At 71.8% G+C, this 15,547-nt stretch overlaps 1 protein-coding gene and 1 pseudogene across 1 annotated transcript; one reads left to right on the top strand and one right to left on the bottom strand.

Annotated features, from left to right (window-relative positions):
- The first annotated feature begins 665 nt into the window (after nucleotides 1-665).
- TRPT1 (tRNA phosphotransferase 1) lies at nucleotides 666-4,382 on the top strand. The gene is given in 9 exon segments (XM_075727122.1): nucleotides 666-707; nucleotides 1,420-1,493; nucleotides 2,157-2,322; nucleotides 2,920-3,036; nucleotides 3,038-3,096; nucleotides 3,441-3,451; nucleotides 3,538-3,594; nucleotides 3,676-3,786; nucleotides 4,195-4,382. Coding segments are annotated over 9 exon segments (825 nt in total).
- A 150-nt stretch (nucleotides 4,383-4,532) lies between these two features.
- LOC142596732 (fermitin family homolog 3-like) lies at nucleotides 4,533-15,219 on the bottom strand (annotated as a pseudogene).
- Nucleotides 15,220-15,547: the final 328 nt, after the last annotated feature.

Genomic DNA, 15,547 nt, shown 5'->3' with positions numbered 1-15,547 from the left:
CCCCAGGGCTGCCCGTGACCCCTGTGCCCCCCAATGCCCCCCCGGGCCCCCTGTGACCCCCGTGCCCCCCCCATGACCCCTGTGCCCCCCAGGGCTGCCCGTGACCCCTGTGCCCCCCAATGCCCCCCCGGGCCCCCTGTGACCCCCGTGCCCCCCCCATGACCCCTGTGCCCCCCAGGGGCTGCCCGTGACCCCTGTGCCCCCCCAATGCCCCCCCGGGCCCCCTGTGACCCCCGTGCCCCCCCCATGACCCCTGTGCCCCCCAGGGCTGCCCGTGACCCCTGTGCCCCCCCAATGCCCCCCCGGGCCCCCTGTGACCCCTGTGCCCCCCCCGTGACCCCTGTGCCCCCCAGGGCCCCCCCCGGGCGCGGGCCGGCGGCAGCGGGAGCAGCAGCGGCGCCGGGAGCTGGAGGCCAAGCGCCGGGGGGGTGCCCGGGGCCCCCCCAAACCGGGCCCCCCCAAACTGGGCACCCGCAAACTCGACTGAGGGGGGGCGGGGCAGGGGGCGGGGCAATAAACGCTGGGAGGCGGGAGCGCCCCCGTGTGGTGACGGCGGGGAACCGGGGGGGGGGGGGGGGGGCGGGACCGGTCACGTGGGCGGGGGGCGGGGCTGGAGCGTGGTGACGTGGGCGGGGGCGTCACGTGGGAGGGCACGTGGGGGGCGCATGGCCGCCGGGGAGGGCGCGCGCGCCCGGCTGCGGCGGGAGGTGGGGGGGGGCACCCAAGGGGGGGGGGGAGGGGAGGGGACAACCGGGGGGGCGGGGCGAAGGGCGGGGGGGCACCCGAGGGGGGGACCCAGGAGTGCGGGGGGGGCAAGGGGGGGGGGGTGAGGGGGGGGCACCGGGGGGGTGGACCCAGGAGTGCGGGGGGGGGGTAAGGGGGAGGGCGACACCCAAATGTGGGGGGGGGTAAGGGGGGGGCACCCAAAGGTGGGGGGGGGGTAAGGGGGGGCACCCAAAGGTGGGGGGGGGTAAGGGGGGGGCACCCAAGGGGGAGGGGGACCCAGGAGTGCGGGGGGTGGGGAAAGGGGGGAGACGACACCCAAATATGGGGGGGGGGGATGTAAGAGGGGGGCACCCAAGAGTGGGGGGGGACCCAGGTGGGGGGGAGAAGGGGGGGGCACCCAAGGGGGGGGGGGACCCAGGAGTGCGGGGGGGGGGGGCAAGGAGGAGGGGACGACACCCAAATATGGGGGGGGGGATGTAAGAGGGGGGCACCCAAGAGTGGGGGGGGGACCCAAGTGGGGGGGGAGAAGGGGGGGGCACCCAAGGGGGGGGGGGGGACCCAGGAGTGCGGGGGGGGGGGGGCAAGGAGGAGGGAACAACACCCAAAGATGGGGGTGGCCCAGGTGGGGGGTAAGGGGGGGCACCCAAGGGTGGGGGGCACCCAAGGGTGGGGGACCCAGGCGCCCCCCCGCAGGACCCCTCCGTGGGGCTGTCGAAGGCGCTGAGCTACGTCCTGCGCCACGGGGCCGTGGCCGTGGGGCTGCCCATGGGGGCCGGGTGCGTCTGCCGGGACCCCCCCGCGCCCCCCCCGGGACCCCCCGCCCCCGAGTGCTCGCGGGGCCCCCAAACCCCCGCCCCTCGGCTGCTGCCGGTGCCCCTCAGGACCCCCGGCCCCCATGACCTGCCCGCCCCCGCGCCCCAAACCGCCCCTACGACCCCCAGGTGCCCCCGGCGCCCCAACACCCCCCCCCCCCAGGACGCCCCCCCGAGCTGCCCCAGCACCCCCGGCCACCTCTGGGACCCCCAAATGCCCCCAGGATCCCCCCCAAATGTCTCCTGGGACCCCCAGCCACCCCGGGACACTCTAAATGCCCCCAGGACCCCTTAACCACCCCCGGCACCCCAAACCACCCCCAGGACCCCCCCCCCCCCCCCCCCCCCCACGTTGCCCTCTGGCACCCGCAACCACCCTGGCACCCCAAACCATCACCCCGGGACCCCCCAGCGCCCCCCGGGCCCCCAACAACCACCCGGGCCCCCCAACCACCACCCCGGGACTCCCCAGCGCCCCCCGGGCCCCCAACCACCACCCCGGGGACCCCCCAGCGCCCCCCGGGCCCCCAACCACCACCCCGGGCCCCCCAACCACCACCCCGGCCCCCCCCCCCCAAGCGCCCCCGGGCCCCCCCGCGCCCCCCGCTGACGGGCCGGGGGCGCAGACGGCTTCGTGGAGGTGGGGGCCCTGCTGCGGCTGCCGCGCTTCGCGGGGGTCTCGGAGGCGGCCCTGCGGCGGCTCGTGGCCGCGGACCCCAAGGGCCGCTTCGCCCTGCGCGCCGACCCCCTGCGCATCCGCGCCAACCAGGGGCACTCCCTGCAGGTGGGCTGGGGGCCGGATTTGGGGGCCGGGGGGGGGATTTGGGGTCCCCGGGTGCTCTAGGGAGGCATCCTGGGCGTCCCGGGGGTGGGATCCTGGGGGGTCCCGGCGGATTTGGGGTCCCCAGGGTGCTCTAGAGAGGGATTTTGGGGGTCCCGGGGGTGGGATCCTGGGGGTCCCGGCGGATTTGGGGTCCCCGGGTGCTCTAGGGAGGCATCCTGGGCGTCCCGGGGGTGGGATCCTGGGGGTCCCGGCGGATTTGGGGTCCCCAGGGTGCTCTAGAGAGGGATTTTGGGGGTCCCGGGGGTGGGATCCTGGGGGGTCCCGGGGGATTTGGGGGTCCCCGGGGTGCTCTAGAGAGGGATTTGAGGGTCCCGGGAGGGATTTAGGGTCCCCGGGGTGCTCTAGAGAGGGATTTGGGAGTCCCGGGGGGGGGGGGGGATTTGGACATCACTACAAGTCTCGGGGGGGGGGGGGGGAAGGTGGATCCCTGGGGGTCTCTAGAGAGAGACTTTGGGGGGGGTCCCGGGGTATTTGGGGAGGCTCGGGGGGGGATACTCGGGGTCCCGGGGATCTCAGGGCGTTTCTGGGGGGTCCCAGGTGCCGGCGCTGGAGCTGACGCCCCTGCGGACCCCCGAGGAGCTGCCCCCCACCCTGGCCCACGGCACCCGCCGCCGCCTCTGGGCCCCGATCCGCGCCGGGGGGCTGGCACCCATGGGGGCGCACCCACATCCACCTGGCCGCCGGCCTGCCCGGGGACCCCGCGCCTGCGCAGCGGTGAGGGCCCCGGCACCCCAACCGGGGGCACCCCAACCCGGGGGCACCCCAACCCGGGGGCACCCCAGCCGGGGGACGCTCCAACCCGGGGGGCACCCCCAGCCGGGGGGGCACCCCCATCCTGGGGACACCCCAACCCGAGGGGCACCCCAACCGGGGGGGGCACCCCCATCCTGGGGACAACCCAATCCTGGGGCACCCCAACCGGGGGACACCCCAACTCGCGGGCACCCCCATCCTGGGGACACCCCAATCCTGGGGCACCCCAATCCTGGGGACACCCTACTCTGGGGGGCACCTGCCCCTGGGCACCCTGCTCCTGCCCCCCCCCCCCCCCCCCCCAGCACTGGGTCCGGTGGGCACCCACCCCCCCGGGCACCCCACTTCTTGGGGACACCCCGCCCCTGGGGGCACCCCTGACCTCGCCAAATCCCCCTGCAGGGATGAGGCTGGATTCGGAGATCGCCATCATCATCGACGGCCCCCGGGCGCTGGCGGGTGAGTGGGGACCCGGGGGGGGGGGGGGGGGGGCGGCGGAGACAGGACCCCAGGCATCCGGGTGACCCCCGCCCCCCGCAGAGGGGATCCCCTTTTTCCGCTCCGCCAACGGGGTGATCCTGACGCCAGGGGACGCCCAGGGGCGACTGCCCCCCAAATATTTCCTCCGTGTCCTGCAGCTGCGCCCGCACCGTGAGGACCCCGGCGGTCGGGGGGAGCTGGGGGGGGGGGGGGAGAACCCAGGAGTTTGGGGGGCACCCGGGCGTTGGGGGGGGGGAGTTTTGGGGGGCACCCGGGCGTTGGGGGGGACCCGAGCTTTGGGGGGGGGGGGAGTTTGGGGGGGGGACATGGGTGCTTGGGGGGAACACAGGAGTTTGGGAGGACCCCGGATTTTTGGGGGGAATGCAGGAATTTGAGGGGGGGGGGCACAAGGCATTTGGGGGGGGACCCAGGAGTTTTGGGGGTGACACCCAGGCGTTTGGGCACCCCAACCCCTGCCCCAAGGCACACGGGCATCTGAGCGCCCACCCCCCCCAAAAAGGGACCCGGGCGTCGGGGCCCCATTGCCATGGTAACAGCTGCTTTATTGCCCTGCCCCAGGGTGTCTGCTGCCGCTGGAGGGGCCCTCGCACGAGGACGGTGAAAGCCCCTTGCACGAGGGCCGTGGGGGTGTGAGCCCCTCCCACGAGGATGGTGAAAGCCCCTCGCACGAGGGCCGTGAGGGTGTGAGCCCCTCGCACGAGGGCCCTGCTGCCCGACGGAAGCCAATAAACCATTCACCGCCGTGACCGCTGTTTCGCACAAGTGCCTCGCACGGGGGGGGGGGGTACAGTGTGAGGGGGAGGTATAGCGGGGGGGGTGTGTGAGGCTGCTGCCAACATCGTGGGGGAGCCCGCGCACGAGGAGCTCTCGCACGAGGAGCCCGCGCACGAGGGCTCTCAGAGGGGCTCCTGCCCCCCCGTCAGCTTGTGGAAGAGGCGGAGGTCGAGGGGCTGCCCCGGCTGCCGCCCCCCCAGGCACAGGTACCCCCCCCAGGAACTCGTGCAGCGCCTGGCACGGGGCCGACAGCACCGACAGCGCCAGCGTCACCTCCCCCTCCAGCTCCAGCGTCACCTGCGGGGCACGCGGGGCGTCGGGGGCGGGGGTCGCACCCCCCGGGGGGCACCCCCCCCGCCCCTCCCAGCGCGCCCCAGTACCTGCTGGGTGTCCCAGTTGACGTTCCACTGGCGCAGGGCGCTGTACCGCCAGCTGCGGGTGACGGCGCCGGTGCCGGGCTCCAGCCGGAGCAGCCCCGAGGGGCCGACCCCCAGCACCTCATCCCGGCGACTGCCCTTGAACCTGCGCCAGACGCCCACTCCCAGTGCCTCCCAGTGCACCCCCAGTCACCCCCCAGCCCCTCCGTACGGTCCCCCAGGGCCTCCCGGAATGCCCATCCCCCTCCCAGTGCTTCCCAACCCATTCCAAGTGTCTCCCAGTGCCTCCCAACCCATTCCCATCCCCTCCCAGTGCTTCCCAACCCATTCCAAGTGTCTCCCAGTGCCTCCCAACCCATTCCCAGTCTCTCCCAGTGCTTCCCAACCCATTCCAAGTGTCTCCCAGTGCCTCCCAACCCATTCCCATCCCCTCCCAGTGCTTCCCAACCCATTCCAAGTGTCTCCCAGTGCCTCCCAACCCATTCCCAGTCTCTCCCAGTGCTTCCCAACCCATTCCAAGTGTCTCCCAACCCACTCCCAGTGCTTCCCAACCCATTCCCAGCCCCTTGCAGTGCTTCCCCAACCCATTCCCAGTCCCTCCCAGTGCTTCCCAACCCATTCTAAGTGTCTCCCAACCCACTCCCAGTGCTTCCCAACCCATTCCCAGCCCCTTGCAGTGCTTCCCAACCCATTCCCAGTCCCTCCCAGGTGCTTCCCAACCCATTCCCAGTCTCTCCCAGTCCCTCCCAGTCCTTCCCAACCCATTCCCAGTGCCTCCCAACCACCCCCACTCCCAGTCCCTCCCAGTGCATCCCAACCCATTCCCAGTCTCTCCCAGTCCCTCCCAGTCCTTCCCAACCCATTCCCAGTGCCTCCCAACCCACTCCCAGTGCTTCCCAACCCATTCCCAATGCCTCCCAGTCCTCTCCCAGTCCCTCCCAGTGCATCCCAACCCATTCCCAGTCTCTCCCAGTCCATTCCCAGTGCTTCCCAACCCATTCCCAGTGCCTCCCAACCCACTCCCAGTGCTTCCCAACCCATTCCCAGTGCCTCCCAGTGCATCCCAACCCATTCCCAGTCCCCTCCCAGTGCCTCCCAGTACCCCCCTACCGCACGAGGAAGTAGGCCAGGCCGAAGCCGGGCAGCGCCCGCCAGGCCTCCAGGAAGCGGAGACGGGCCTGGGCTGGCGACAGCGCCCCCACGCGGTGGAGGACCTCCAGGATGCGGGGCACCAGCTGGGGCGAGCGTGGGGCAGAGGTTGGGGGTCAGGGGTGGGGGGCTGGGGGTGTCCCCAGGACCTATGGGAGCAGCTGGAGGGGAGAAGATGGGCTGGGGAAGGGACTATGGGGCAGGGAGGGGATCCCTGTGGGGCTTGGGGGGGGTCACTATGGGGCAGGGGATCCCTGTGGGGCTTGGGGGGGTCACTATGGGGCAGGGGATCCCTGTGGGGCTTGGGGGGGGGGGTTGCTATAGGGCAGGGGATCCCTGTGGGGCTTGGGGGGGGGGGGGTTGCTATAGGGCAGGGGATCCCTGTGGGGCTTGGGGGGGGGGGGGTTGCTATAAGGCAGAGGATCCCTGTGGGGCTCAGGGGTGGCCATGGGGCCCAGGGGTGGCCGTGGGGCAGGGGATCCCTGTGGGGCTCGGGGGGTGGCCATGGGGTGGGGGGCTCAGGGGTCGGTTACCTGTTTGGCCTTGACCTTGCGCTGGAAGCGGGGGGCCAGGAGCACCCGGGGGTCCGGGGGGGGGCCGCTGGGCAGCCCCAGGGGTGGTGGTGGGCAGCGAGGGGTCCCCCCCCGGCTGCAGCCCCAGGACCCCCAGCACCCCCCCGCGCCTCCGCCGCGAAGGAGGGCGTCGGCCAGCGAGCGCCCGCGGGAGGCCAAGCGGCAGCCGGCCACCCAGCGCGCGTACTGGGGGGCCTGGGGGGCGAGGGGGTCAGACCCTGGGAGCCCCCAACCCCCCCCCGGGACCCCCCAACCCCCCTGGATTCCCCCACCCCCCTTACCCAGTGCGCGTACTGGGGGGCGAGGGGGTCAGACCCTGGGAGCCCCCAACCCCCCCCCGGGACCCCCAACCCCCCTGGATTCCCCCACCCCCCTTACCCAGTGCGCGTACTGGGGGGCCTGGGGGGCGAGGGGGTCAGACCCTGGGAGCCCCCAACCCCCCCCCGGGACCCCCAACCCCCCTGGATTCCCCCACCCCCCTTACCCAGTGCACGTACTGGGTGGGGGTCAGACTGCTGGGAGCCCCCAAACCCCCTGGGACCCCCCAAGCCCCCCCCGGATTCCCCCATCCCATTACCCAGTGTGTGTACTGGGGAGGTGAGGGGGGGGTCAGACCCCTGGGAACACCCAACCCCCCCCAGGACCCCCTGAAGTCCCAGGACCCCCCCCATCCCATTACCCAGTGTGCCTACTGGGGGGCGAGGGGGGGGGTCAGACCCCTGGGACACCCCCCCCAGCACCCCGCTACCCCGTGGGGCACCCCCATGGTCCTCAGCCCCCCCCCCAGCAGCCCCCCAGCCGCCCCACGGCCGCCCCACTCACGTCGCGGGCAGCGCAGCTGGATCTCGCTCATCCCCTCGGGCGCCGCCACCAGCAGTTTGATGCAAAACTTCTGCGCCCCCACGTCCACGTCGGGGGTCACCTCACAGCCTGGGGGGGACCCAGGCGTCCGGGGGGGCCCAGGCATCCATGACCCCCCCCCCCCCCCCCCAATTGGGGGCACTGTGCAGAAGGGGGGGCACTGGGGGCTCTCAGGGGGGCAAGGAGGGGTTTGGGGGAGGGTATCAGGGGGATTTGGGGGTCCTGGGAGGTTTGGGGGGGTCCCGGGGGGGTTCGGGGACTTACCCCTGAGGTTGAGCTGCTGCAGGGGCTCCCCCCGGGGCCGGGGGGGCTGCGGCCGTACGAGAGCGACGTCTCCTTCAGCACGGCCCAGGTGGGGCGGAACCCCCGCAGGGTCAGCTTGCGGGGCCTGGGGGGGACACGGGCGTCTGGGGGGGACCCAGGCATCCGGGCCCCACCCCACGGACCCCCGGGATCTGGGCCCCCACGTCACCCACGGACCCCCGGGACCCCGGCATCCAGGCCCCACGTCACCCACAGACCCCCAGGACCCCGGCATCCAGGGCCCACGTCACCCACGGACCCCCGGGACCCCAGCATCCAGGGCCCGCATCACCCATGGACCCCCCAGCATCTGGGCCCCCACATCACCCACAGACCCCCAGGACCCCCGGCGTCCGGGCCCCACGTCACCCACAGACCCCCAGCATCTGGACCCCATGTCACCCCCCGGACCCCCCGGCGCCCGGGGGGGACCCAGCCCCCAGCCCCCCGGGGGTACCTGTAGATCTCCAGCTCCTCCGCCAGCTCCGGGATGGTTGTGAGCTCCTCCTGAGGACACCCGGCCCCAGTGACTCCCAGTACAGCCCAGTATCTCCCAGTGGGGCCAGGGAGTTCCCCCAGTGCCCCCAGTCGCTCCCAGTCCCCCGCAGTGAGGCCAGAGGAACCCCCCCAGTTCCTCCTCGTGCTTTCCAATCCCTCCCAGTCCTTCCCAGTGCCCGCCAGTCCCTCCCAGTCCCCCTAGTGTGGCCAGAGGAGCCCCCCAGTCCCTCCCAGTGCTCTCCAGTCCCTCCCAGTGTGGACAGAGGAGCCCTCCCAGTCTCTCCAGTCCCCCCAGTGAGGCCAGAGGACCCCCCCCAGTCCCTCCCAGTACCCCCCAGTGTGGCCAGAGGAGCCCCACCAGTCTCTCCCAGTGCCCTCCAGTCCCTCCCAGTGAGGCCAGAAGAGCCCCTCCAGTCCCTCCCAGTATTTTCCAATCCCTCCCAGTCCATCCCAGTCCCCCCCCAGTGTGGCCAGAGTCCCCCCAGTGAGGCCAGAGGAGCCCCCCCGTCCCTCCCAGTGCTCTCCAGTCCCCCCCCAGTCCCCCCCCCAGTGCAGCCAGAATCCCCCAGCGAGGCCAGAGGACCCCCCCAGTCGCCCCGCAGTGAGATCAGAGGAGCCCCCCCCCAGCCCCTCCCAGTGCCTCCCAGTCTCACCAGTGGGCTGGGGGGCTCGGCTTCCCCCCCCCAGTTTCACCTCCAGCTTGCTGAGGGCTGTGTCCAGGTCGTCCAGGTCGTTGCCCCCCCCCGGCCCCGCCCGGCTCCCCCGCTGCCCCCCCACCCTCGTCGATGTGGTACTGGGGGGGTGGGGGGTCAGGGGGGACCCCACAGCTGGGGGGGAGGCTGGGGGGGGTCCCGGGGGAGGAAATGGGGGGGATTGGGGGGGGGTCCCAGGGCTGGGGGGGGGGGGGCACTTGGGGGTCCCGGGGAGGGGGAATTTGGGGACCGGGGGGGGTGTCTGGGGGAGACTTGGGGGTCCTGAGGGGATTTGGGGGGTCCTGGGGGGGGTCCATGGGGGGCGGTATTTGGGGACACTAGTGTTGTTTGGGGGTCCAGGGGCTTTGGGGGGGCATCTGTGGGGTCCAGGAAGGTTTGGGGGGGGTTTTGAGGGGTCTGGGGGTTTTCGAGAGGGTGCGGGGGGGGAGTCTATAGATATTTTGGGGGATCGGGGAGGGGGGCAGGGATGGCTGTGGGGGTCCAGAGGGGTTATGTGGGGGGGATTGGGGCAGGTTTGGGTGCTGGGGGGCAGGTTGGGGGCAGTTTTGGGTGCTGGGGGGCAGGCTGGGGGCAGTTTTGGGTGCTGGGGGCAGACTGGGGGGTAGGCTGGGGTGCTGGGGGGGGCAGGTTGGGGTGCTGGGGGGGTCCAGGGAGGATATGGGGGGGGCTTGGGGGACCCAGGGGTGTCTGTTGGGGACCCAGGGGTGTCTGTGGAGGCCTGGGGAGGGCTTGGGGTGGCTATGTGGGGGTTTTGGGGGGGTGTGGGGAATCCAGGGGGCTCTGGAGGGCCCCGGGGGGAGTGTTGGGGGGCCCGCGGGTGTTGGGGGGCCCCGGGGGGTGGGGTACCTGCAGGGCAGCGAAGAGCATCATCTCCTCCTCGGTGCAGTCGACCTCCTCGCTCAGCAGAGCCCAGCGCGCCTGCTCATACAGCAGGGCCAGGCGCAGGCCCGTCCCGCTGCGGGGGGCGCGGGGGGCGTTGGGGGGTGCAGGAGGCATTGGGGGGGGGGGCGGGGGATTGGGGGGATATGGGGGTCCAGGAAGGGGCAGTGGCTTGGGGGCTCAGGGGGGTACCTGTGGGGTTGAGGTCGAGGGAATGGCAGTAGGGGGTCTTGGGGGGCAGATTTCCTGTTGGGGGGGGCAGGTTGGGGTGCTGGGGGCAGGTTGGGGGCAGGCTAGGGGGCTGGGGGGGCAGGCTGGGGTGCTGGGGGGCAGATTGGGGTGCTGGGGGGCAGGCTGGGGTGCTGGGGTGCTGGGGGGCAGGCTGGGGGGCAGGTTGGGGGGCTGGGGGGGCAGGCTGGGGGCAGGCTGGGGCACCTGTGGGTCGAGGTCGAGGACGCAGTGGTACTTGAAGCGCAGCAGCAGCTCCTCCTCGTCGGCCACGTCCTGCTCCAGCAGCGAGCGCGAGGAGTCCAGCCACCTGCACGGGGCGCCCCGCACGCTGCCCACGGGCCCCTGCCCCCGGCACCCCCAAATACCCAACTGCCCCCAGTACCCCCCCAATACCCCCTACTGTCCCCCAGCACCCCCAAATACCCAACTGCCCCAATACCCCCCAGTGCCCCCAAATACCCAACTGCCCCCCAATACCCCCCACTTCCCCCAATACCCCCTACTGCCCCCCCAATACCCAACTGCCCCTGATACCCCCCAACTGCCCCCGATACCCCCCAACTGCCCCCCCAGTGCCCCCAGTACCCCAACTGCCCCCCAATACCCCCCAACTGCCCCAACTATCCCCAACTGCCCCCCAATGCCCCCTACTGCCCCCAATACCCCCCACTGCCCCCCAGTACCCCCCAAATACCCAACTGCCTCCAATACCCCCAAATACCCCCAACTGCCCCCCAATACCCCCAACTGCCCCCAATACCCCCCAACACCCCCAACTGCCTCCAATACCCCCAAATACCCCCAACTGCCCCCAATACCCCCCAACACCCCCAACTGCCCCCCAATACCCCCAACTGCCCCCAATACCCCCTAAATACCCCCAACTGCCCCCAATACCCCCAAATACCCCCAACTGCCCCCAATACCCCCCAACACCCCCAACTGCCCCCCAATACCCCCAACACCCCCCTAAATACCCCCAACTGCCCCCAATACCCCCGAAATACCCCCAACTGCCCCCAATGCCCCCCAACACCCCCAAATGCCCCCAATACCCCCCAAATACCCCCAACTGCCCCCAATACCCCCCAACACCCCCAACTGCCCCCAAATACCCCCAATACCCCCGAAATACCCCCAACTGCCCCCAATGCCCGCCAACACCCCCAACTGCCTCCAATACCCCCCAAATACCCCCAACTGCCCCCAATACCCCCCAACTGCCCCCCAACTATCCCCAGCTGCCCCCAATATCCCCCAATACCCCCAACTGCCCCCAATGCCCCCCAACACCCCCCAAATACCCCCAACTGCCCCCCAACACCCCCAACTGCCCCAACTATCCCCAGCTGCCCCCCAATACCCCCAACTGCCCCCAATACCCCCCAAATACCCCCAACTGCCCCCCAACACCCCCAACTGCCCCAACTATCCCCAGCTGCCCCCCAACACCCCCCCTGCCCCCCAGGCGCCCCCCGTACCGCGCGTGCAGGCGGGTGCGGCGCAGCAGGGGGTTCCCGCGGGGGGGCCGAGGGGGGGCGGTGGGGCCCAGCCCCCCCCGAGGGGCCACCAGGGGCCCGGTAGCAGGCGGGGGGCAGCTGGGGGGGGGGCTCCGGCCCCTCGCCTGGGGGGGGGCACGGGGCCTGCACCGGGCTCGCGGGGTCCCAGCCGGCCCACTTGCACACTCGCCCCCTCGCACACCTCCCCCCCTTGCACACTTGCCCCCCCGCACACTCGGGCCCCCCTTGCACACTCACCCCTGCACACTCATCCCCCCTTTGCACACTCACCCCCCTGCACACTTGTCCTTCCCCTGCACACTCGACCTTCCCCTTGCCCACTCGGGCCCCCTTGCACTCTCACCCCCCCTGCACACTCACCCCCCCTTGCACACTCGGGCCCCCCTTGCACACTCACCCCCCTTTCACACTTGTCCATCCTGCACTCACCCCCCCCACACACACACTCACTCACCCCCCCCACCCCCACCCCCCTGCACACCCCGCCCCCCTTGCACACTGATCCCCCCCCTTGCACACCTCCCCCCCTTGCACACTAACCCCCTCCGCACACTTGTCCTTCCCCTGCACACTCTCCCTTCCCCTTGCACACTCGGGCCCCCCTTTCACACTTGTCCCTCCTGCACTCACCCCCCCACACACACACTCACCCCCCCCCACCCCCCTGCACACCCGCCCCCCTTGCACACTCACTGGGGGGCAGCAGGAGGTGGCTGAGGTCGAAGTCGGGGGGCGGGGGGGGGGCTGCCGCCCTTCCTCCCCTCGCTGCCCCCCCCCCTCCTCCTCCTCGGGCGGCCGCAGCAGCGACAGCTCCTCGGGGTGGCGGATCCCTGCAGCACCCCCACGTCACGGCGGGGACCCCCCAGCCCCAGTGACCCCCCCATCGCCCCCAGAGCCCCCCCCAAACCCCCCAAGCCCCCTCAATCCCCTCCAATGGGCCCCCAAGCACCCCCAGCCCCCCCATGACCCCCCTCAATCACCCCCCAGCCCCCTCCAACACCCCAAGCCCCCCAAGGACCCCCCCAAACCTCCCCAGTCACCCCCAGGCCCCTGCAATGGACCCCAATCCCCCTCCAGCCCCTCCAAGGGACCCCCAAACCCCCTCCAATGCTCCCCAGGCCCCCCCAAGGCCCCCCCCCATGACCCCCCCAGCCCCCCAATGACCCCTCCAAACCCCCCAATGCCCCCCAGCCCCATCCAATCACCCCCAGCCCCCAATGACCCCCCAACCCCCCCCAATGCCCCCCAGCCCCCCTCCAATCACCCTCAGCCCTCCAATCACCCCCCAAACCCCCCCAATGCCCCCCAGCCCCCTCCAATCACCCCCCAGTGACCCCCCCAAACCCCTCCAATGCCCCCCAATGATGCCCAGTCCCTCCAATCACCCCCCAGCCCCCCAATGACTCCCCCAATGACCCCCCAACCCCCCCAATGCCCCCCCAGGCCCCTCCAATCACCCCCAGCCCCCCAGTGACCCCCCCAAACCCCTCCAATGCCCCCCCCAATGACCCCCCAGGCCCCTCCAATCACCCCCAGCCCCCCAATGACCCCCCAAACCTCCCCAATGCCCCCCCAGGCCCCTCCAATCACCCCCCAGCCCAATGACCCTCCAAACCCCTCCAATGCCCCCCAGCCCCCTCCAATCGCTCCCCAGCTCCCCAATGACCCCCCCAAACCCCTCCAATGCCCCCCCCAGCCCCCTCCAATCACCCCCCAGTGACCCCCCCAAACCCCTCCAATGCCCCCCAATGACCCTCAGCCCCCCAGTGAGCCCCCAAACCCCCTCCAATGCCCCCCCAATGACCCTCCAGCCCCCCAGAGACCCCCAAACCCCTCCAATGCCCCCCAATGACCCCCCAGTCCCTCCAATGCCCCCCAGGGACCCCCCCAAGCCCCCACCCAGCAGGCGGCAGGCCTGGGTGACGCAGTGGGCCAGGGGGCTGGGCGAAGGAGAGGCGCAGGCGGAGGCGGCGGCGGTTGGGCAGCCGCAGGCGCAGGGGTCGGTGTTGGGGGGCGAAGCGCAGCCGGGCGTCCCCCCCCGACCCCCAGCGCGTCCAGGGTGCGCCCGGGGCGCAGGAGCCACTGCCCGCCGCTGCGCCCACCACAGCGCGTGGTCCGACCAGTCCCGCTGCACCCCTGGGGAGCACCGCGGGGTCACGGGGGGCTACGGGCTGCCGTAGGGGAGCTATGGGGTGCTGGAGTAGAGTTAGGGGGTGCTGGGGGGGTATAGCAGGGTTAGGAGGTGCTGGGGGGGTTATAGCGGGGCTGGGGGAAGCCACAGGGTGCTAAGGGGTAGTTATGAGGTGCCAGGGTGGGGTCAGTGGGTGCTACCGGGGGTTATGGGGTGCTAAGGGGGGGTATGGGGTGCTAAGGGAGGGCTATGGGGTAGTTACAAGGGGCTAGGGTAGGGTCAGTGGGTGCTACCCGGGGGTTATGGGGTGCTAAGGGGGGCTATGGGTGGCTATAGCAGGGTGATGGGGTGCTAAGGGGGGTTATGAGGGGCTGTAGGGTGCTGGGGTAGGGTCAGTGGGTGCTACCGGGGGTTATGGGGTGCTATGGGGGGTTATGGGGTGCTAAGGGAGGGCTATGGGGGGCTACAGGGCTATGGGGTAGTTACAAGGGGCTAGGGTAGGGTCAGTGGGTGCTACCGGGGGTTATGGGGTGCTATGGGGGGCTATAGGGGTGCCATGGGGTAGCTACAAGGTGCTATGGTAGGGTCAGTGGGTGCCACCAGGGGTTACAGAGTGCTCTGGGGGGCGATGGGGCATCCTGCTGTACCCCCAAACCACAAGGGGGGGGCAGGGGCCATGGGTCACAGCAGGGGGACACAGGGAGGACCCAGGCATCCGGGCCCCACAGCCGAGGCTATTTATAGCCTGCGGTTCCCTTATCGGCCTGGCCAGGGGTGACACGGAAGTGGGGGGACCCCCCAGGGCCCCCCCGATAAGGGCTGCCCCCCCCCAGCCTGGATCCTGCCCCTGCCTGCGGCCACTCAGCACCGCGTGACAACCCACGGGGGGGCCTGGGCGCCTGGGTCCTTCCCCATGGGGCCCACAGATGTGGGGCCAGGACGCCTGGGTCCTTCCCCATGGGGCCCACAGATGTGGGGCCCGGACGCCTGGGTCCTTCCCCATGGGGCCCACAGATGTGGGGCCAGGACGCCTGGGTCCTTCCCCATGGGGCCCACAGATGTGGGGCCAGGACGCCTGGGTCCTTCCCCATGGGGCCCACAGATGTGGGGCCCGGACGCCTGGGTCCTTCCCCATGGGGGCCCACAGATGTGGGGCCTGGACGCCTGGGTCCTTCCCCATGGGGCACAGAGATGTGGGGCCTGGACGCTTGGGTCCTTCCCCATGGGGCCCACAGATGTGGGGCCCGGACGCTTGGGTCCTTCCCCACGGGGCCCAGAGATGTGGGGCCTGGACGCCTGGGTCCTTCCCCACGGGGCCCAGAGATGTGGGGCCGGGACGCCTGGGTCCGCCCGTCCCACCGTGGGTCGCTCACCGATGGTTTCCACGATGAGGAGCATGAGGCCGCCAACGTGGAGGTCCCCGGTGACACGGAGGGCGAGGGTGCGGGGCTCTGCCGGGGGGCCTGGGGGTGCCGTGGGGCCGGCCTGCCCCACAGCATCGCCCTCCTCCACCTCCACCTGCAGCTCGAAGGAGCCGTCGATGGCCTCCCCGCTCGCCGTCTTCAGCCCCGCCATCGCCCGGACGCCTGGGTCCCTTCCCGCCCCACTGCCCCGCCCCACGGGGGGAAGGGGGCCCGGACGCCTGGGTTCACCGCACCCCACGTCACCCCCAACCCCCCCACTGCCACCACAGAGGAAGTCGAGGAGGGGAGGGGAGGAGCCGTGGGGCCCGGATGCCTGGGTCCCCCGTGCACCCACTAGCGGCTATGGGGCACAGACGCCTGGGTCCTCTGGGCACCCGCTAGCAGCTATGGGGCACAGACGCCTGGGTCCCCTGCACACACCGCTAGCAGCTATGGGGCACGGACGCCTGGGTCCCCTGGGCACCCACTAGCGGCTATGG

Source organism: Pelecanus crispus, chromosome Z, assembly GCF_030463565.1.
Source record: "Pelecanus crispus isolate bPelCri1 chromosome Z, bPelCri1.pri, whole genome shotgun sequence".
NCBI classification, from domain to species: Eukaryota; Metazoa; Chordata; class Aves; order Pelecaniformes; family Pelecanidae; genus Pelecanus; species Pelecanus crispus.
Note: the sequence above shows the minus strand (reverse complement) of the source record. Positions and strands in the feature narration are given on the sequence as shown.